Source organism: Aedes albopictus, chromosome 1, assembly GCF_035046485.1.
Source record: "Aedes albopictus strain Foshan chromosome 1, AalbF5, whole genome shotgun sequence".
Lineage (NCBI taxonomy): Eukaryota > Metazoa > Arthropoda > Insecta > Diptera > Culicidae > Aedes > Aedes albopictus.
In genome coordinates this window covers 163,170,530-163,193,550 of record NC_085136.1, presented here as the reverse complement: position 1 = coordinate 163,193,550, position 23,021 = coordinate 163,170,530, and the positions used below count along the sequence as shown (strand labels likewise).

Here is a 23,021-nt window from a genome sequence, read left to right as displayed (position 1 = left end):
TCGCAGTTGACAACCGGAAAACCTGAAGGACGTTGCACCGCATCAGTAATGAAACAACAATTCATTGATTACGCTTAGAGATCCTAAGGGATTCATTCGCGGAAGTTCTTGGTAAACCCAGAACATCTCTGAAAATTAGTTCATTACACAACAATTCTCCATGGACCTGTAGGATTTTGCAGAGCATCAGTAATATATTGAAAATCCATAGATTTCCCTTGTAGATCTTAAGGCCTCTACTCGCGGAAGTTCTTGGAGGACTTAGAATATCTTTGGAGATTTGTTCTCTTCAGCCTAATACTCCGTGGTCCTGTATGATCTTGCACCGTATATTTAATATAAGAACAATCCATCGATTACGCTTGTAGATCTTAACGCTTTTACTCATGGAAGTTCTTGGAGACCTAGAAGACCTTTGGCAATTATTTTTCAACAGAACTATGCTCCCTGGACCCGTAGGATGCTACACTGTATCAGTAATGTGACAACAAACCATTGATTACGCTTGTAGATCTTCAGATGGAAGTTCTTGGAAACCCTCGATCATCTTTGAAAATTATTTCTCTTCAGAACTATGCTCCCTGGACCTGTAGAACGCTACACTGTATCAGTAATGTGGCAACAAACCATTGATAACGCTTGTGGATCTTCAGGTCTTTACTCGTGGAAGTTCTTGGAAACCCTCGATCATCTTTGAAAATTATTTCTCTACAGAACTATGCTCCCTGGACCTGTAGAACGCTACACTGTATCAGTAATGTGACAACAAACCATTGATAACGCTTGTAGATCTTCAGGTCTTTACTCGTGGAAGTTCTTGGAGGACCTAGAACATCTTTGAAAATTGGTTCCTTACAGAAAAATGGTTCATGGACCCGTAGGATGTTACAACGTAGCAGTAGTGTAACAATAAACCATTGATTACGCATATAAATTTTAAGGCCTTCATTCGTTGAAGTTCTTGGAGGTCCTAGATCATCTTTGGAAATTGTTTCTATACAGAACTATTTTCCCTGGACCTGTAGGGCGCTACACTATATCAGTAATGTGGCAACAAACCATTGATAACGCTTGTAGATCTTCAGGTCTTTACTCGTGGATGTTCTTGGAGGACCTTGATCATCTATGGGAATTAGTTCCTTACAGACAAACGGTTCATGGACCTATATAATGTTACAACGTACCGTGGATACACAGTTATGGATCACACGCGGTTACGGATCAATTCGTTGCTTACGGTCAAATGTCGCCTCACTGCACAGCATGACATAACACAGCATAGTCTTCATAGCATAAACACTATACTATGCCACGCCATATCATGCTAAGCTGCAACATGCGAACGTCAACATCGAATTGATCCGTAACCGTGAGTGATCCATAACTGTGTATCCATGGTATTAGAAATGTAACAAAAATCCATTGATTACGCTTGTAGATCTTAAGGTCTTTACTCATAGAAGCTCATGGAGGTCCTAGATCATCTTTGGAAATATTTTTTTCTACAGAACTATGCTCCCTGGACATGTAGGGCGCTACACTGTATTAGTAATGTCAACAAACCATTGATAACGATTGTAGATCTTCAGGTACTTACTCGTGGAAGTTCTAGATTCAACCCTAACTACAACCCCCTCCCTTTCCTTATTAACTCTCTAAAACATTCCTTGGATATCTGAAGGCGAGGACATTATTTTCAGATTTTCCTCAGTTTTTTACACGATTTCCAAATTACACGGCTGATGCAGAAGTACATACATACATACATTTATTTGTTCAACATCATGAAGACAAGACATAATCAACAATAGTACGCCACTATACTCGGTTTGTGGCTGCCGCTCTCCATCCTCGGTCGCGCCCAATGTTCGTCAGGTCACGCTCCACCTGGTCCGCCCATCGTGCTCTCTGCGCTCCACGCCTTCTTGTGCCAACCGGATCAGTTGCAAATACCAGCTTTGCAGGGTTGTTGTCCGGCATTCTTGCAATATGCCCTGCCCACCGTATCCTTCCGGCTTTGGCCACCTTCTGGATGCTGGGTTCGCCGTAAAGTGCAGCGAGCTCGTGGTTCATCCTTCTCCGCCACACAGCGTTCTCCTGCACACCGCTGAAGATCGTTCTTAGCACGCGTCGCTCGAAAACTCCGAGTGCTTGCAGGTCCTCCTCGAGCATGGTCTATGTCTTGTGCCCGTAGAGGACCACCGGTCTTATTAGCGTTTTGTACATGGTGCATTTGGTGCGTGGGTGAATCTTGTTCGACCGCAGTTTCTTCTGGAGCCCGTAGTAGGCCCGACTTCCGCTGATGATGCGCCTCCGAATTTCACGGCTCACGTTGTTGTCAGCCGTCACTAAGGATCCGAGGTAGACGAATTCCTCCACCACCTCGAAAGCATCCCCGTCTATCGTAACATTACTACCCAGACGGATCCGGTCGTGTTCGGTTCCGCCTACCAGCATGTACTTTGTTTTGGAGGCATTTCACCACCAGTCCGACCTTAGCTGCTTCGCGTTTCAGGCGGGTGTACAGCTCTGCCACCCTTCCAAATGTTCTAGCGATAATGTCCATGTTGTCCGCAAAGCACACAAATTGACCGGATTTTGTGAAAATCGTTCCCCGGTTTTTGAGCCCGGCTCGTCGCATCACACCTTCCAGAGCGATGTTGAAGAGTAGGCATGAGAGTCCGTCACCTTGTCGCAGTCACCGGCGAGATTCGAATGAACTGGATAGTTCACCCGAAACCCTTACGCAGTTTTGCACATCGCCCATCGTTGCTTTAATCAGTCTAATCAGCTTCCCAGGAAAGCCGTTTTCGTCCATGATTCTCCATAGCTCTGCGCGGTCGATACTGTCGCATGCCGCCTTGAAGTCGATGAACAGGTGATGCGTTGGGACCTGGTATTCACGGCATTTCTGGAGGATTTGCCGTACGGTAAAGATCTGGTCCGTTGTCGACCGATCGTCGATGAAACCCCTTCCCACGAACTCATTCCTTTTAGGTGACAGACGACGGAAGATGATCTGGGATGGCAATTTGTAGGCAGCATTCAAAATAGTGATCGCCCTGAAGTTCTCACATTCCAAATGGTAGCCATTCTTGTGAATGGGGCAGATTACCCCTTCCTTCCACTCCTCTGGTAGCTGTTCGGTTTCACAGATCCTGACTATCAGCCGATGCAGACAGGTGGCCAACTTTTCTGGGCCCATTTTGATGAGTTCAGCTGCGATACCATCCTTACCAGCTGCTTTGTTGGTTTTGAGCTGGTGAATGGCATCCTTAACTTCCCTCAGCGTGGGAGTTGGTTTATTTCCGTCCTCCACTGCACTGGCGTCGTCGTTTCTTCCGTTGCCGTGGGCTCCCGTGCCTACGTTTCCCACGCCGTTCAGGGGCTGATCGAAGTGCTGCTTCCACCTTTCGATCACCTCACGACCGCCCGTCAAGAGGCCTCCGTCTTTATCCCTGCATATTTCGGCTCGCGGCACGAAGCCGTTGCGGGATGCGTTGAGCTTCTGATAGAACTTCCGTGTTTCTTGGGAACGGCACAGCAGTTCCATTTCTTCACATTCCGCTTCTTTCAGGCGGCGCTTTTTCTCCCGAAAGAGGCGGGTCTGCTGTTTCCGCTTCTGTTTATAACGTTCCACGTTCTGACGAGTCCCTTGCTGCAGCATTACCGCCCTCGCTGCGTTCTTCTCCTCCAAAACCGTTCTGCACTCTTCGTCGAACCATTCGTTCCGTCGATTCCGTTCCACGTACCCGATGGTGCTCTCGGCTGCGTCGTTTATGGCTGCTTTGACTGTACTCCAGCAGTCCTCTAGAGGGGCCTCATCGAGCTCGCCCTCATCTGGCAACGCGGCCTCGAGATTCAGAAGTGGTCGATTTAATTTTCCATGACGCCATCACGGACTTAGTGGTCGCCAAGGTAAACGGAGTATTTTTTTTCTGTAGCGGTTTTACGCTTCAGCGATGTCGATCGAGCAGTTCACGCAGATGCTAGATTGTATGACGACCGTGTTGACATAGCGAAGGGCGATGGAAATAGCGGGAGAATTCAATGCCTTGACCGTAGAATAGGCAAGCTGTTTCATAAACCTGCAGAGTCAGATCCTGCTAGAGGCACTGGCCATGCCAGACGTCGATTTGACTCGTGCCGGTACCAAAAGTACCTTTAGCTGAAACGTAGCGGAGTGGATCATCATCGTTACTACTTGTCGTCCTGGTCTAACAACTAGTTTGACCTGGTGGATAGATGATGCCTACTCTCCCAGCGATCATATGGTGGTTCGCTACAGTATCGATAATAACAACAGCAGGCAGCGAGAAGAGGAAAGGGTGGCTAGGCCAAGGCCTAGTCCTCAAAGGTGGAAGACATACTTCAAAGCCGAGGTATTTATGGAGGTGCTCCGGCATGACCGAAGCTTACTCGGGTCTAAGCGAGAACGAGCTAGTAGCGGTGCGTTGCATGCGATGCGAGCATGCCTAGGCAAGTCCACCCTATAGGAGACTATATAAATAGGAAACCACCAGCAAATGCGAACATGCGCCTTTCTAAGGTCCAGGAGGTGCATGCAGTGAGCATGTTCTGATGAAGAGCAAAATCAGTGGCGGGTGATGTTCGACGCTGTAAAAGTCGCGCAGAATACCGTTGTAAGGGCAAGAAAAAAGGCATGCTTTGAGAGTCTCTGTCAGAGTGTTAATGGATGCCTACAGGATCGTGATGGCCAACACCAGTGGTGTATGGCTCCTACAGAGCAGTCTCTGGAGATGTTGGAGAGGATCATCGAAGGGCTCGATTCTAGTCCTTGACATCCTTCCTTAGCACCGCTGGGGAACTGGGGCAGGCATTGAGGGGAAGGTCACCAATAAGGAGCTTACGGGGATTTCATAATACCTTAGCGTAGGTAAGTTCCCAGGTTCAGGCGGAGTTCCGGCCTTAAAACAAGATATTGCAGAGGCTCCCGGGAAGTTCGGATCTGCTATGCAGAAATGCCTGAAAGAGGTAGTTTTCCCAAAGGTTTGGAAGCGGCAGAGCTTGGTACTAATGGCAATGGTGGGGTAACCATCCAGAGACTCGTCGGCTCATAGACCAATATCAAAGAATGAAAATAGAAAGAATGCCATCTTTTTTCCTTTTCTATGTAGGTAAGTGGCGATCTCTGAGCGTGTTAAGGTGGAAGCTCACTGTATCAGTGTTCGTGATGTGTGCGTATGTTTTGATATCCGCACGCAACCAACAACACCCTTCCGCATGAAGAATCTACTTTTATCCCTTGATAGCACTGCGGTAGTGTCCCCCCGAGTGTCAGTAGAGTGGGCATTCTTGATATTATTATTATTTGCCAATATGCTTGATCGACACGGCGGGGAAAATGCTCGAAAAGATCATCCGCAACATACTGTTAAGGTACACTAAGGTGGAGCGGACCTGGTGTGATGGTTAGAATACTTGACTATCACGCCGAGGACATGGGATCGAATCCCACTCCCGACAAACTCGCAATATGTGAGTTCTTCCTTCGGAAGGGAAGTAAAGCATGGGTCCCGAGATGAACTAGCCTAGGGCTAAACATCTCGTTGATACAGATAAAAAAAGGTACACTGAGGGTCTAAATGATCTCTCGAGTAATCAATTCGGCTTCCGGAAAAATAGGTCGACCATGAAACCTAGACTATGCTCGAAGCTCGAGGCGAACAGGCAATCACTCGAAATGTTCGAGCGTCGGGTGCTTAGGACCATCTTTGAAGATGTGCAGAACTGTGTGTGGCGGAGACGGATGAACCACGAGCTCTCTGCAATCTACGGAAGAACACGATGAGTATGACATGTTGTAAGAATGCCGGAAACATCCCTGGTGTTCGCAAAAGAGCCGGATGGTACAAGAAGACCTGGAGAGCAGCGTGCAAGGCGGGAGGACCGTGTGCAGATCGATCTGGCAAATGTAAGACGCGGCCGCGGATGGAGGCCTGCAGCCATAAACCAAGTGTTGGCGAAGAATTGTTGATTAAGTTTTATTATGATAGTAATGCAATGCTAAATAAATGAATGATGTAGCAACCGCGGAACAGACGAAAACGGCTTTCCTGGGAAGCTGATTAGACTGATTAAAGCAACGATGGGCGGTGTGCAAAACTGAGTAAGGGTTTCGGGTAAACTATCCAGTTCATTCGAATCTTGCCAGGGATTGCGACAGGGTGATGGACTCTCATGCCTGCTTTTCAACATCGCTCTAGAAGGTGTGATGCGACGAGCCGAGCTCAACAACCGGGGAACGATTTTCACAAAATCCAGTCAATTTGCGTGCTTTGCGGGCGACATGAACATTATCGCCAGAACATTTGGAACGGTGGCAGAGCTGTACACCCGCCTGAAACGCGAAGCAGGAAATGTCGGACTGGTGGTGGAATGCCTCAAAAACAAAGTACATGCTGGTAGGCGGAACCGAACACGATCAGATTCGTCTGGGTAGTAATGTTATGATAAACGGGGATCGAGGTGGTGGAGGAATTCGTCTACTTCGGATCCTTACTGACGGCTGACAAATTGTCAGTGACAACAACGTGAGTCGTGAAATTCGAAAGCGCATCATCAGCCGAAGTCGGGCCTACTACGGGCTCCAGAAGAAGCTGCGGTCCAAAAAGATTCACCACCGCACCAAATGCACCATGCACAAAACGCTAATAAGACCGGTGGTCCTCTACGGACACGAGACATGGACCATGCTCGAGGAAGACCTGCAAGCACTCGGAGTTTTCGAGCGACGCGTGTTAAGGACGATCTTCGGCGGTGTGCATGAGAACAGTGTGTGGCGGAGAAGGATGAACCACGAGCTCGCTGCACTTTACGGCGAACCCAGCATCCAGAAGGTGGCCAAAGCCGGAAGGATACGATGGGTAGGGCATGTAGCAAGAATGCCGGACAACAACCCTGCAAAGTTGGTGTTTGCGACAGATCCGGTTGGCACCGACCACTAACGGGGCAATAGTCTGTAGGCTGTGCTGAAAGAAAATTCTACGAATGTCCACGTTCTTGGAAGTGGCGAAACCAATTCGCCGAAATTCCTCAGGTTGTCGAGAGGCATCATAGTTTTGACTGTATGAACTTGGATCACTTTGCCGAAAAAGACCATTAATTTCTCGTATGCGCTGCGCACCTGCCGTACTCTATATTCGCAAAGAAACGAACTACGGCTAAGAAATGCAATCAAAATACCTCCGTAAACCTTTCTTAATGCTTATTTTCCAAATGAGAGTACCCGTAAAATTGGATTCGAAGCAAAATCAATGTCAGCTCTGATGGGTGCGGGTGATCAAAATCGAGGTTTTTCGCTTTTGCATATTCGGATGCCAAGCCCGCGTAGATGATGGGATGATGACGGAGGCGGAGGAAGCCGGACGTTTGATCCCCGCTGCTGGCCGGACAGGTATTTGGGCTGAACGATGTTGGTAAGTATGAGCCGCAAAACGATAAACCAATTCACGCTTTGCGCAAAACAGGTGCGCGTCTGGGGGCGGCGCGGCGACTGAAGACGCTTCCTCAATCCATCATCGTCGGGGTGAGCGTCAAATTTCACACCGACGCAGCACCATTGCTTCTTTCTCCGACTAGAAAACGATGATAATTTTGCTTAATTATATAGATAAGCGAGGCTGTATTTGCCATTCATAGTGGTTTGGTCGTACCGAAGAAAATCGATTTCTGCAATTATAGTTTTCTTAATTTATCCACTCAGCAAATCTGTGGCATGTTTTATTTAGCTGATGTAGGATAGGAATACGATGAACACTGTTTTCTCAACTTCGATTGTATAGCTTTCGAATCCTGATGGCCTATTTATATGAATATAAAATTTATAGGGTACTAATTTGAAACGCCGTTGTTGTAACCAATTTATTCACAATAAATTAAATTAAGGACAAACGTCTTAAAATCCCGGTTCAACATCAAAACTTCAGACGCACAAATCTCAAGAAGCAAGCTTCAAACAACAATATATTTTATTATTCTGTTCTTGCTCACTTGTAATAAGCTTAAAATAAGAAGCTCAGGTGCGCTGGGTTTGTTTACGAAGAGATTTGTGCCCTCAAAATCGTGAGTAGGTGCAAAAGTCGGCCATTGTGGGGGCCATATTGGGATTCTAACAAGTCTGTCCTTAAGTATGGTATATGGGGCAAGGTGGGTCAATACTGTTTTTCACCGTATTATGTGTTCATTGAATATTGCAATATTTTTTTCTAAAAAACAGTGGGGATAAATGGAGCGGACCTGGTGTGATGGTTAAAGCACGTGACTATCACGCCGAGGACCTGGGATCGAATCCCATTCCCGACAAACTCATACAAATGTGAGTTCTTGCTTCGGAAGGGAAGTAAAGCGTGGGTCCCGAGACGAACTAGCCTAGGGCTAAAAATCTCGTCAATACAGATAAAAAAAAGTGGGGATAAGCCAGGAGCCCGTGACGTGGTTGGCTGCACGTTAGCTTCATAAGCGGTCATGAGTTTGATTCCCTGCCCCGGAAGCTGTAATCTTTCGTTCATCCGCATAGCGACAGACATTGACCCTCTTCTAAGTTCAGCAATAGGATATCTTCAGGCGCTACACAGTGCCAGTTTTCTGCCTGCCAACTTGATCAAGATTATCAATAATTCAGTGTTCCAGAAAAAAACCTTCAAGAAAAACTATTCTTATATAGCGCATTTAGTTCACCACTGGACTATCGCATTAGTTTTCACGAGTGCGAAAACGCTAATAAAAGTGCGCGATTGCATCAAATCAACTCGGTGTCTTCAGAGCACTTGTTCTCCATAGATTGAAGAAATAGTGCGCCGAAGACATCAACCTGATTTGATGCAATCGCGCACTTTTATTTACGCTTTCGCACTTATAATGTCGCAGTTCGCAGTCCAGTAGTGAACTAAATGCGGTATAATTAAGGATTTTTCTATAATAATCAAATAAACAAACCCCAAGAAATTTCGGTATTTCTTCAGGAATTTCTCCAGGAATTCCATAAGGGACTTCTCCAGGAATTTCTCCTTCATGAATTTCTCCATGGACTTTTTGTGGGGCTCTGACAGTGATTGTTTCAGCGCTTGTTCTTAGAAATACTTCAGGAATTGTTCCCAAGATTCCTCCAGAAATTCTTACAGATTACTTCTGCAAGAATGCATCGAAGAATTCCTCCATGAATTTTCTCATAGCTTCTTCCTTCAGTGATTATAGCATGGATTCCTCCAGAGATTCCTTCAAGAATTCCTCTAGGGATTTCACCAGACATACCAGTGGGAATTTCTCCTGGGACAGAGGCCGTCCATATACCACGTGGACAAATTAGAGGGGGGAGGGGGTCTGAGAAAAGTCCACGCTTGTCCACGGAAAGGGGGGTGGGGGTCTGTCAAATGTCCACGTGGACAATATTGACTTAAGAAAAAAAAAAGATTTATCAACGATACAAATTATGTCGTATTGATGTGATTCTGTTTTATGACAGTTATATGATTTTTATTAAATCACTTGTTTTTAGTTGGGGACGGCTGCTCAAAGGATAAAATCATAGCATTGCATACCAATTTTGAAATTTACTTAGCATTTTTTTTTTTTGAAAAAAAAAATAACAGTGTTTTGAACTATCTAGTAAAAACTACTAAACAAAATCCTGAAATTTCAAAATGAAGCGTAGATAGTAATAGTGATGGAATTCCTGTCAGAATTTTCGTTAAAATTATGTTTGGATTTCCATAAAAATAAATAAATAGGGGTATTAGGGGCATAATGGACACCCGGGGCGAAATGGACACCCCTGTTTTTACCGAAACCGTTGACTTTTATGTAAAACTTTTAATGCATAAGTGTAAAGGGACAAGTAATGGTTCTATTTTTCAAAAGTACCATATATTTTGCTCCAAAATAACCAAAATATCATTCAAATTAAAATGTGTTTTTCATATGGTGAAATTCTTATAATTTTGAAGCAGCATCAAATAAGATATTACGAGTGTTGCAGTCATTGGCGTAAATAAGGGGTGGCTAGAGGGGGCTTAGACCCCCCTAGAAACACGTAAGCCCTTCCTAGAAAATCTTCAAATTACATTGTAGAGCTAATTTTGATACTAAAAATGACACTGTAGCCCCCTCTAGGAATGTCACCAAGTGACGCCAATAATGGTTGCAGTGTGTTCACCATAAAAACAAGTGAGTTGTTTCCTTATCTACATGTATACGAAGATTTAGCAAAGGATGAAGTATTTTATTTTTGATCAGAATATACTTAAAATAACAATTTTAATGTTGTAGTCGATTCGGGGAGAAATGAACACTGGCAATAACGAATGGATGTACGCGCATTGCATACTGTTAGGCGTTTTAGAAAGTTTGCAGAAAATCAATCCGACTATTTCAGCCAAAAGTTTATTTAATTAACTTAGATGTTATGTAAACTCATCTAACATGGAGTATTATATCGGTGGTATTGATCTCCGTAGGCAAAATACTTAACTGATCGATGTAACCAAAGAATTAGCATAAAATATGCAGGGGTGTCCATTATGCCCCGATGGGTGTCTTTTTCACCCCGTACCTTTCCTGCCAGCTCTAAAAAACACACGGTTTACAATTCATTATTTCTTCACAATAAAGACATTCTACCTCCTGTAAATGATTGGAAGACGTAGGAAGCAAGTTAAAGTTGTAAGTCAACTGATAATATGCTAAGTTTTACTCTGTTATACAGGCCTAACGTACTCATTGCTTAGGGTGTCCATTATGCCCCTAATCCCCCTAAATAATAAATAATTTTTTGAAACTACTTCAATGTTATGAAATACATACCTATATGTAGAAACTTTCAAGTCAAGAAACTTTGCAGGTAATTTCTGCTAAATAATCAAATAAAGAAATACAATCTTTGATAGTTTTCGTAATATCTAAAGCAGGGCTGCCCAACCTTTTTCGCTTGTTTCATACATCTTTGGTCCGTTCGAACGTTAAATTGGTCAGATATTAAATCTTTTAGCATCAAATGAAAGCCTGGTGTTAGGGCTAGTGGATGCGTGTGTTGAAATTCAAATTTTACTTATCCACATAGCTACCGTGGCAATTCAGTCAAAAAATCTGTCCGGCCCGCGGGCCGGATTGTTTTTCGACTTCAAATGCACCGGTAGCTAAAAATTGTCAACAAATTCTAACTTTTTCACTTGGATGAGTTAGGTGTAACACTAAGCTTTCGTTTGATGCTAAAATATTCCATGTTTGACTTGTTTCGCGAAAGTACCGATTGAAAATGTTGGAAACATGTGAAAAAGGTTGGGCACCCGAATACAAATTGAGATGTAGCTAAGCATTAGCAAACAACATCAATACACTTAGTACTGTCGTTTTATGTTGTAGCTTTAATGTACTCTGACTTCAGCTTGACATATGAAAACATGACAATGCATCTGACTCTAATGTTACATTAGCATCTAATGTCATACTGATGTAAAACGATGTGTATATGAACATCAAGATACATAAAAAAAAACGTTAGGATCTGATGTTACATCAAAATGTAACGTCATGCTGATGTAAAAAGACGTACTCATGAGCATCAAGATACATCCGAAAACATTAAGTTATGATGTTACATCAAATTGTAACGTCATGCTGATGTATAATGATGCAAGTATAATCATCAAGAAAAATTCAAAGACATTAGGCTCTAATGTTACATTTAAAAGTAACGTCATGTAATGTAAACCGATGTTCTCATAAACATCAAGATACATCTAAAAACGTTAGATTCTAATGTTACATTATGAGCTAATGTCGTACTGATGTTGAACGCTTTACTCTTTAAAAATCAAGGACATTAGATTCAGACGTTCCCTGATGTCTCCTACATCAGGATTACATTGCGATTTAGATGTGTTTATGCAAGGTAGCATACATCATAAAATCAAATGTTTTTGATGTCATGAACAATACCCAGAACATCACAACCTGATGTTTTCAGACATTTCTTGATGTGCAAAAACATTAGATTTAAATGTTTACAGAAGTTTTTTAATGTGCAAAAACATAAGACTTAAACGTTTTCTGATGTATGATGATGTATGTAAACATTAGATGCAAACGATATTCTAATGTTTTACGATGTAAAAAACGTTACCTCTAGACGTTTACAAATGCAGATACATCTGAAAACGTTGGGTTCTAATGTTAAATTCTAACCCTAATTTCGTACTGATGTTGAACGACGTATTCATAAAAATTAGGAAACACCCAAAAACGTTTACTTCTAATGTTACATTAACAGCAAACGTCATGTCATGTCATGTCGTTATGTGCATAAACATCAAAATGCATTCAAAAACGTTATCTTCTAATCTTACATTATACGCCAACGTCATGCTTAAGTAATTTGAAGTACGTAAAAACATCGAAATAAACGGGGTGACATCAGATTCTAACGTTGAATCACGAGGATATCAATCGATAACGAACTTGGTTCTCCAGTTATCTAAAGGGAAGTGTCGGCTCGTGTATTGCGCATATCAAAAATTCTGATATGCATTTTTTGAAGAGGGTTACCGGACCACATGGTGGTGACCCTCTTTGGGCCTAATGTGCCCCTTTAACAAACGGTAAAGGCAACACCTCAAAATTCAAGGTAACATGTGAGGACATTAGAAAAACGTCAGAATATAATGTTTCTGTACATGAACAAACATTTGAAAACGACTAGATGTTACGTTTTTAAATCGAAAAACATTAGAATAACGTTAGAATCTAACGTTTACATACATCAACATACATCAGAAAACATTTAAATCTAATGTTTTTTCACATCTAAAAACATATGAAAACATCAGGTTCTGATGTTCAGGGTAATATTCTTGACATCAAAAAACGATTGGTTTCCTGATGTATACATTATGTTACCTTGCATAAACACATCTAAATCGCAATGTATTCTAACGTTCAACATCAGAAAACATTCAAAACATCTGAGAACATCAGAAATACATGCGAATCACATGTTTCTGTGCGTCAAAAAAACATATAAAAACGTCTAGATTTGACGTTTTGTACATTGCAAAACATCAGAAAAAACGTTGGAATGTAACGTTTTCATACATCAATATACATCAGGGAACGTCTGAATCTATTGTTTTATACATCAACATACATCAGAAAAATGTTTGAATCTTACGTTGTTGTACATCAAAAAACATCAGAAAACGTCAGGTTTTGATGTTCTGGATAATATTCTTGACATCATAAAACATTTGATTTCCTGATGTATACATTATGTTACCTTGCATAAACACATCTAAATCGTAATGTATTCTAATGTTCAACGACAGAAGTACATTAAAACTTGATGTTAATGTACACATCAAAATTAAATGTCAGGCTAATGCAAATTTTTATTCGGGCAGCCCTGATCTAAAGTCAACTGAAAATTGGGACAATCATGGGTTGGGAAATATTTAGAAAGCCATGGTAACCTATGTAGATAACTTGTAATACGAAAATATTCGTAATATATAAATTTAGGAAAAATATTTAATATATTAATTATTCTTGGAAAAAAACTTTAAAAAAATTAAAAATCTCATTTTTTTAATAAAAAAATATCGATTTTTTTTCTGATGTCCACGTGGACATCAGGGGAGGGGGGTAGGGGTTAGTGAAATGTCCACGCTTGTCCACGGGGAGGGGGAAGGGGGTAAAAAATCATGATTTTTCTGTCCACGTGGTATATGGATGGCCCCAGAGGGTCCTCCAGTGATTGTTCCAGAGCTTTTAAAGAGGAATGCTTCAGAATTTTTTCCAGGGATTTCGTTTCATTATTGACGGTACTAATGCTCCCACACATGAATGTTTTAACCATTATTTTTTTTTTGTTGTCTGGTCGGGAGTCGAACCAGAAGTGTTGAAGACCGCTAGATGAGTTCCATACGCGCTGGCGCTTTAGACCGTTTCTGCTACAGTGATAACCTCAGATATTTCATTAACTAAAAGGAAACATCTCAATCGTTGCAGTAGAGAGCAAAACGACTATGTCATATGTAATAGAATCCCATTCTGATAAATCACTGATAAATACATAATGCATTTTAGAAGACATTCAATCAGTATAAAAAAATTAAAACACCCTTTGCGTAGGGCTTTGGACGTATTTTGACCCACCCTGGGATTTTTATTACATTTATCATATACAAAATATTGGCAAATGATAATTGGAAGTTCCAATAATCATTTGCCAAGATTTGGTAGAGATTATATGATTAATGTAATAAAAAATCCAGGGTGGGCCAAAATACATCCACTACCCTACTGCTCATATGCTAGGGTAATTCATGTATTTTGGACAGGCTGAGGACAACGTTGGAAAAATCGTCCCCTGGCTTCCTTAAAAAACAAATGATTATTTTGCAAAGTTACTAAAACGCTTATAATATGATTGTACTTTGCGTTCCTGGTGCCAAAAACCTTAACGAAAACATTTTAAGCTGAGAAAATTGCAATTTCCCATCGCATGTTAGAATTGCATTTTGGACACCGAATATATATTTTGGACACCCTCAGGTGTATATAATTTGGACAGAACAATTGTCTCAATATTTTCTTGCAAATAATCAAATTTCTTCGCTTAACAAAATACATAGAAATACACTAGAACTCCAATGGCGCTGTAGTAACTTTTCACATTTAATTATTTTAATAACGTTAATTGCAATAATTTACTATTCTTTGGTGACCATCTTGTAGAGGACCTTTTGTTTTGGTAAACAAATTTAACTTGACACTTCTAGTAACGCTGCTGACGCTGTAAGGGCGTGGCAAACTAGATGTTAGTCACACGAACAGTCGCGACATTGCACAGTGGTCCACGAACCTGATTTACGAGGAAAGATGCATTCAACGCCTTCGAATGAGTTTTTAGACAAGTATGGTCTTCTACAAAGTTGTCACTAATAATAAGGCCCTCTTTCCAATGTGCATCAAAATTGAAGTGGTCCATATTTTCAAAAAAATCGGAAACCAAACTTTTTTATTTGCAAGAATAACTGTATACATTCTTCGTGAAAGTTGTAGATATATCAATTTTGAGCAAGTTTGCCAAAGACTCTTTTTATGTAGTTTTAAAATTGACCGATCTAGAGATATTTTTCTGAATAAGCTTAGGGTGGTTCAAGAAAAATCGGTTTTCTGGCGTTATTGTCGTCGCGGTTGAAACCCGAAGTTTCCCCACACCCGACAATCGAATTTTCTCAAAATCCGTTCGTGAAAGCTAACGTCGGACGTAGTGCGCTAATAGAGTTAATAAACTATAGAGGACGAATGTCGCTGCTGTTCCCTTTGTTCTCGTTCGGAAACATGTCGGGTATCTATCTGTCAAACTGCATACTTTTTCGCTTTGACACTTATAGCCCGGCCTATCTTCGCCAGCAAGAGATGTTTCGGCAGCGACGCCAGCAACATTCGTCCTCTATAGTTTATTAACTCTATTCTAAAAATGCAACAGCTCAAACTGCCTACGAAATTAAACGTAATTTTTGTACATGTTATGCTCTGGGTTCTTGTCATCTGGTCAATATTCAAGAAGTTTTTATACGAATAAGAAAATCGAATGATAAATAAAAAGAATTGCAATTGAGTTCTTTAGGGGCATCCGGATTACTTCAAAATCGGATTGATTCTTCGCCCAAAATTAAGACGAAAACCAAAATTTCATAATTTTTGGAATCCGGGAACTATTTTTAAAAAACATTTAAAGTTTGTATGGGGAAATTTTTTGTTCGGGTCAAACTGTCACTTTATCGATTGAACTGTCATTCTATCCACAAAAATTAAAACTGTTTTGTTAATTTAACCATTAAAACAAAGGTATGGAATCCGATAAAATCACGTTATACTTAGAAAAATGAGCTCTTTTGATTAGTCTATAGAAAATAGCAATATTTTATTCACTTAACAATCCAATAATTGAAATGAATTATTCATGCATTTTTTTTTACCTGACGAAAGATAATAAGGGGACTCCATGATTTTCTGTTTATTTGAAATATTTCATAAAATTGCGAATGAAATAATCAAAGTTTGCCTTGGTGATCGCATCGTTTAATCAGAATAGGGTAAAAAATATAATTTGGACATGTATGTAATTTGGACAGGCACGCCGTTGTATGTCTTGTTCCGGAGAGCTTATAAAAGTAGATACTTCTCAATATCGATTATTTGAACAAGTATACCCTATTCTGATGACTTACGGTGAAAATACGCTTAACAATTAAGAATTTACTTCAAAATTATCGAAAATGTAAATTATTTCACTAAAACCCCTCAAATGCACAGGTATGCAAGACGACATACACTTCGCAGTCACATACAATATTCGCCTCAAAATCGTTGAATTAATAATTGTAAGAAATTTGAAAGCCTTATTGCGATGAAAAATGTTCAATAAAGAAGCATTAGGCAGCCAATCTCTTAACATTCATCTAGAACGCTTAAAATAAGTGGTGTCCAAAATACATTACAAGTTTTCTATTGTAAATATATTTTGGTCATCTGACGAACTACATGGGGATGCTGTGTGATTGCATACTTGGAGGCGTATTCTGTGGTTCTGGCGATATTTCCTCGATTTTAACAAAAACTGTAATAGTTATCAAAATAGATGCCGGCTAAGCGGGGACATTAGATTATTTGCAAGGAAATATTTGTTAATTTATGCAACTTCCATGATTTAGCAGTATTTATGGCTAAACATTGAGATAATTGCTCTGTCCAAATTATATATACCAGCGGGTGTCCAAAACATATATTCGGTGTCGAAAATGCAATTCTAACATGCGATTGGAAATTGCGATTTTCTTAGCTTAAAATGCGTTCGTTAAGGTTTTTGTCACCAGGAACGCAAAGTACTATCATATTATAAGCGTATTATTAACTTTGCAAAATAATTTATTGCTTTCTAAAGAAGCTAGGGGACGATTTTTCCAACGTTGTCCTCAGCCTGTCCAAAATACATGAATTACCCTAAACTTCAATAAGCAGTTTACGCTTATAGATAGTAGAGTAAACATAGATCCGTGATGATGAATCCGTTGTATCCAAACGAACTGTCAAAATCTGTATCCAAACGAGCATGACGTCACGATTCCAACAACACTAATGGAGCGCATGACGTCATATTCAACCGTCGCACTCTTGAAAAATACTATTCACTCGCTTGAAACATTTTACTCAGTGATGTCCGCGGATCTATGTTTACTCTATAGAGTATACTATCTGTTCCACACTGGCTGGTGGAATTGGAGAAGGGAAATCGTTGGAATGGGAAGAACTTCGTAGACTTGGTGGACGACTCCCTTCTTGGCAGTGGACTGTATGGTTCGAACTTGGGATGTAAGGAAACCGTTGGATTGGAAATAACTTCTTAAACGTGGAGGACGATTTCCTTACTGGAGAACACTAAACACTTAAACTTTGGTCTTAGCACTTGGACTTGGAATAGAAACACTACTTCACTTTACACTTCGATACTTTCTCTTTATTTTCACTTTTACACTTTGGTACGATTATATTCGCGGTTGGAATGAAACTGACTTCGGTCTGGTTGCACTGCGCTATTTATACCCATTTGGGGTACTTCTCGAACTTTCGGGTATCTTCCAGTTAGCGTGCATCCAGAACTTTCAGGAGCTTTCGTGGTTGGTGCTTACGGTCGCTTGCTGTCATATTGGTGCTACCTGGTCAAACTGGCAGACTGGCGATCAGCGCTCTCACTCATTGTTTACAATTTACATGTGAATGAGTGAGTAGGAAGGTGTGCGCAAACTAAAAATATTGGAATTACATTTGAAAAGGACGTAAAGCTAAGATAATATTTGAAAAGGACTTAACAGAAAGTTATGATCTAAGAATTCAGTTTTGGTGCTGATTAGTTTTGCGACATGAATCCCTTCCGGTACGGAACATACTCCCCCCGGTTGAGGCATCGTGGTCTCAAAACTTTTTGGTGGTCGTAGACGAAGACAGCGATAGACCGGGCGAGATGGCAGCAAGCATTCCAGTCTGTTGAAGGTTGGTCCTCTGGACTCCTTCAGTCTGGAGATTTCTTCTTGCAGTTAGGAGCGATGAACCTTGTTCGGGGAACTGAGTATCCGTCCAGATAAACAACCTTGGGCTCCTTGATGTTTTGGAAGCGTAACTCGGTTGAAACATCCGCTTCGTGTAGCTGAAGAATTGATCCGTAGGCGGTGACTGCCATGCCATTTAATTCTTGTATCTCGTAGACCATCGCATTGGGAAACAGTACGCTCCTGGGTACTTGGACAGGCTTCAACTGAGGTATAGCACTTTGGAGATCTATCCACCTTTGTTGAGATTCGTTGTCTAGTAGCTCTTCACTATTGGGCATGACTTTCCAAGTGTGTTGGATTGAGGGCTCAGCCACTATGCCAACTGGTGAAAAAGTTTCGAGTGTAACAGAGGGGTGCTGATTCTCAGAGTACTCATGCTGTTCCATAGCTTTCTGGGATAAGACTGACGATTGGGTCGTTGTGTTGGTGATAGGAAAACGATTGTCCTTGGCATCTTCATACTTAGCGAGAACCTTGAGCATTTTCTTCACGATGTCATCGTAGAGTGGCAGATGTTTCTCTCTTTGCTCTGGCGACGTATGCTGTGAAGATTCGTATGAAGCCGAATTCCATGTTTGTTCTCGGCATTCATTGTGTGCCATCACAATGTGGTTGACAAGATTTTTCTCCGGTTCAGTTTCAAGAAACGTGTGATCGACATCAAAGTGTTGCTGGGTCATAACCTGGAAATCGGAATCTTCTTTGTCTTCGTTGGCGAGCATCAAAACTTCGTTCAAGGGTTGTATAGCAGGCTGCGACTTCACACCTGTATCGAAGGATTCTCGATTGGAGCATGTTGGGAATAGAACTGCATGATGGGGCATGCAGCACGTGGCTTGAAGCGGTAGGCTGTTAGCTTCATCGAGGTGATGACGACACTCACAGGAATCATGTTCAGGAAGACGATTAAAGCATCTGTCCCGCGAGCTTGGATCGTGTTTGAATCGGTTCTCCAACATGATGGATCCTGAAAGTGCTGGACCACACCGGTTATCAAGTTGATCCACAGTCCGTTTGAAAGGATGTCGAAAGTCAAATCGATCTGTTGAATTTCGAGAATGCGTCGACACAGACTGGTCCTCGTAGATTTTGTTCGTTGGTAAACTACTGGAAATTGACGGATCATGCTTAAGCACTTCAACATTTTCTACAATTGCAATGTTTGAGTGACGAACTGACGACTCAGGTGTTGCTGGAGCAGTGATAGTTCCCGTCACTATCCATCCGAGGCTGGTAGCACAAAGAATGGGTAGGTTGTCGCCCAAATCGATGCGGTGATGCTTGAGGATGTCAAAGAACAGTTCTCCTCCGATGAGTAGATCGATCTTGTCGGGAATATGGAATCTTGGATCCGCAAGCTGAATGGTGTCTGGTACATCCCAGTCACTGACGTCCAGCCTTGTAGAGGGTACGAACGGTGTCACCTTGGGAGTCACCAAGCATTCAATAGTGGCTTGAAACTCAGTGAGCCTGGAGCGGAAAGTGACTGAAACCTTCTCACGAGCGATGCTTCGACAAGCATTGATTCCAGTGATAGGGACGTCGGCTTTCGTTTTTGGTAATCTCAGGAGATTGGCCATGGTTTCGGTTACGAAGTTTACCTGCGATCCACTATCCAGCAATACTCGGCATGGATACGGATTGCCATTCTTGTGAATAGCGTGGACCACGGCAGTGGATAACAGAACAGTTTTGGTTTCCTGTGCTGCTCGAAGTGCTGCTTTACTGCATGAACAGATCGTCGACACCAACGGACTTGTCTTCAGAGTTGGAGAGGTGGGAGCAGAAGCACTCATGTCGTGTACTGACTTCGGATTGAAAACGTTGTCTTGGAGGTCCTGAGTGTTTTCTAGGTTGGAATCAGCATGCAACAAGGTATGGTGCTTCTTGCTACATTTCCGGCAGGTTTTGGCTGAAGGGCAGTGTTTCGACTGGTGACCTTTACGGAGGCAATTGAAGCAAAGACCGATGGATCGAATCTTCTCTGCTCTTTGAGCTGTGGTCAACTGCTTCAATGCCGAGCATTGGTAGTTGAAGTGGTGGTCGGAGCAAAAATCACAGGAAGTGTCTCTTGGATTTGAACACACGGCTGCGTTGCTCTTCTGGGGCGGCAGCTTGAGAGACGACTGCGTGAGCTTCGGTTTGAGAACTGGCGAAGCTGGAACCTGTGACAACTCGAAATTCTCCAGAACTTGGCAGCGAGACTTCAGAAAATCGACAGTTGGAGTGTACTTCGGCAGTTCGGTGCTTTTAACTGTAGATTCCCAAGCCTTTCGAGTAGCCTTGTCGAGAGCAGCGGTGATGAGGTACACGACTAGAAGCTCAGACACGCCGGTGAGTTCTTGCTTGAGATATCGCAGGCTCTCCACATGTCCGGTTACCTCGTCGAGCAAACAGCGCAGCTCCTTGGATGATTCGCTGGACATCTTCTTCAGGTTGAGCAGGCCTCTTAGGTGACTTTCGACGATGAGCCGCTGATTTTCATAGCGGTCGCTTAACACTCTCCAAGCTTGCTCGTAGTTGCCCTCGTTGATGATTTTGGCGTCGAGGGAGCCAGCAGCAGCTCCAACTAGGGCCTTGTCCAGATGGTACAGTTTTATTGCGTCAGAGTCGGCAGAATTTTCCATTAGGTCTTGGAAAATTGCCTTGAACTTAGGCCAGCTGGAGTAAGTCCCGTCAAATGTGGGAATCGGAACTTTCAGGGGTTGCTGCTGGATCACTACGTGCGGTGTGGCGACGGCTGGAGGAGTGTTGCGGTTGAGAGCTATGATCATCTCCTGGACTACAGTGGATGCAGCATCGTGACGATCCTCGAAAGCAGTGTAGATCTCTTCTTGTTCGTCCTCTGCGTCGTCGGGAATTAGGGCCATGATTTCACTGTGGAACCTGCTGAATTCTTCGTAGGCTGCTGCAAGTTTGCCGGTAATGACGTTAAGCTGAGCCAGACTCAGGTGTCTTTGGTCTCGCAAGGTGAACTGGATGCGAACCACCTTCTGCTCGACCTGGCTTCGTTGGCGGAAAAGTCCGTTCAGTTTAGTCATGGTACCGCGGTCCACTTGTTCCTGCCAATGAAATCCATGGAAGGATGATCCACTGCTTGATTCGCCTGCTCTTGAAGGAGGATTTGGCACTACGATCACCACAGGATTCATCGCTTCCACTGGATTCGGAACTCCCGTTGAATTTGGCACAACTGCTGGGTTTGTCACTCCTGCTGGATCCGAGATGGTTCCTGGATTGAGATTCATCTCAGGATTGACCATGGGATTGTTCTTATTGACAGGCTTGATCGGAGAGTACTGCACTGGTGGCATTTTGGAATTGCACTTCACTGAAACTGTAACTGTAGTGTTTCACTTCACTCGAAGACAGGAACGTTGAAACTTCAGGAACTGGAATCGATGGGTCGATATCCGGCTCGAAGGACCAAATTATGTTCCACACTGGCTGGTGGAATTGGAGAAGGGAAATCGTTGGAATGGGAAGAACTTCGTAGACTTGGTGGACGACTCCCTTCTTGGCAGTGGACTGTATGGTTCGAACTTGGGATGTAAGGAAACCGTTGGATTGGAAATAACTTCTTAAACGTGGAGGACGATTTCCTTACTGGAGAACACTAAACACTTAAACTTTGGTCTTAGCACTTGGACTTGGAATAGAAACACTATTGTCGCGCTTATCTTTTATTAGAGTCCTGCGGCGGTCGTACGCTCGCAAGGCATACCGCCGCATGACAGTCGCAAGGTGAAACAAAAGAAAAAGTGTTCCCGCCAAAAACAAAAGCACGTGGGTTTCGCGAAGTGACAGATGTTTTTGAATGTATTTGTGACGAACGGCAAGAGTAGCTCAGTGGAATGAGTGTTCTTGCTGTCAAACCCCATATAGTGGAATTATATACTTTTAAATCTGGCAACGCTGTTATGATTAGTGACTGTCGCGCTAATATCAGAAGCCAGAGGCAGATAATCGCCATATTCTGATTTTTCTTGAGAGGCATAATACTTCACTTTACACTTCGATACTTTCTCTTTATTTTCACTTTTACACTTTGGTACGATTATATTCGCGGTTGGAATGAAACTGACTTCGGTCTGGTTGCACTGCGCTATTTATACCCATTTGGGGTACTTCTCGAACTTTCGGGTATCTTCCAGTTAGCGTGCATCCAGAACTTTCAGGAGCTTTCGTGGTTGGTGCTTACGGTCGCTTGCTGTCATATTGGTGCTACCTGGTCAAACTGGCAGACTGGCGATCAGCGCTCTCACTCATTGTTTACAATTTACATGTGAATGAGTGAGTAGGAAGGTGTGCGCAAACTAAAAATATTGGAATTACATTTGAAAAGGACGTAAAGCTAAGATAATATTTGAAAAGGACTTAACAGAAAGTTATGATCTAAGAATTCAGTTTTGGTGCTGATTAGTTTTGCGACATGAATCCCTTCCGGTACGGAACACTATCTATATTGTGCGTTTAGCACTAAATTGATTTCCGAAAAAACTTCATCGACTTCCGCTGCCTTTCCTATGCGTTAAACATAACGTCGGAAGTAGTGCACTGTACAGTAAATCTGATTTTCTATACAGCGCACTACTTCCGACGTTATGTTTAACGCATAGGAAAGGCAGCGGAAGTCGATGAAGTTTTTTCGGAAGTCAATTTAGTGCTAAACGCACAATATTTACGCTGTTAAGTGAATTCCCCTAATGAAACAAATCAGAAAACTTGTTTTAGCGTGCCGATGCAACTGCATTTGCAACAAAACGTCAAACGGGCTATCCCCCGTCGCCAATGTTTACCTCGTTCTTCTTGTCATTACTGTTCTTTTTCCTTCAAGAGAAAACTTTTTTTTGCATGTGAAGTTCGAGATTTTGTTCGCGGAGTGAAAATTCG

The 23,021-nt window shown here is 42.3% G+C and overlaps 1 protein-coding gene across 1 annotated transcript; it reads right to left on the bottom strand.

Moving 5' to 3' along the window:
- Positions 1-18,088: 18,088 nt before the first annotated feature.
- LOC134289709 (uncharacterized) lies at positions 18,089-21,442 on the bottom strand. The gene has a single exon (XM_062856042.1). The coding sequence runs from the start codon at positions 21,440-21,442 to the stop codon at positions 18,089-18,091; it is 3,354 nt and encodes a 1,117-aa protein (XP_062712026.1).
- Positions 21,443-23,021: the final 1,579 nt, after the last annotated feature.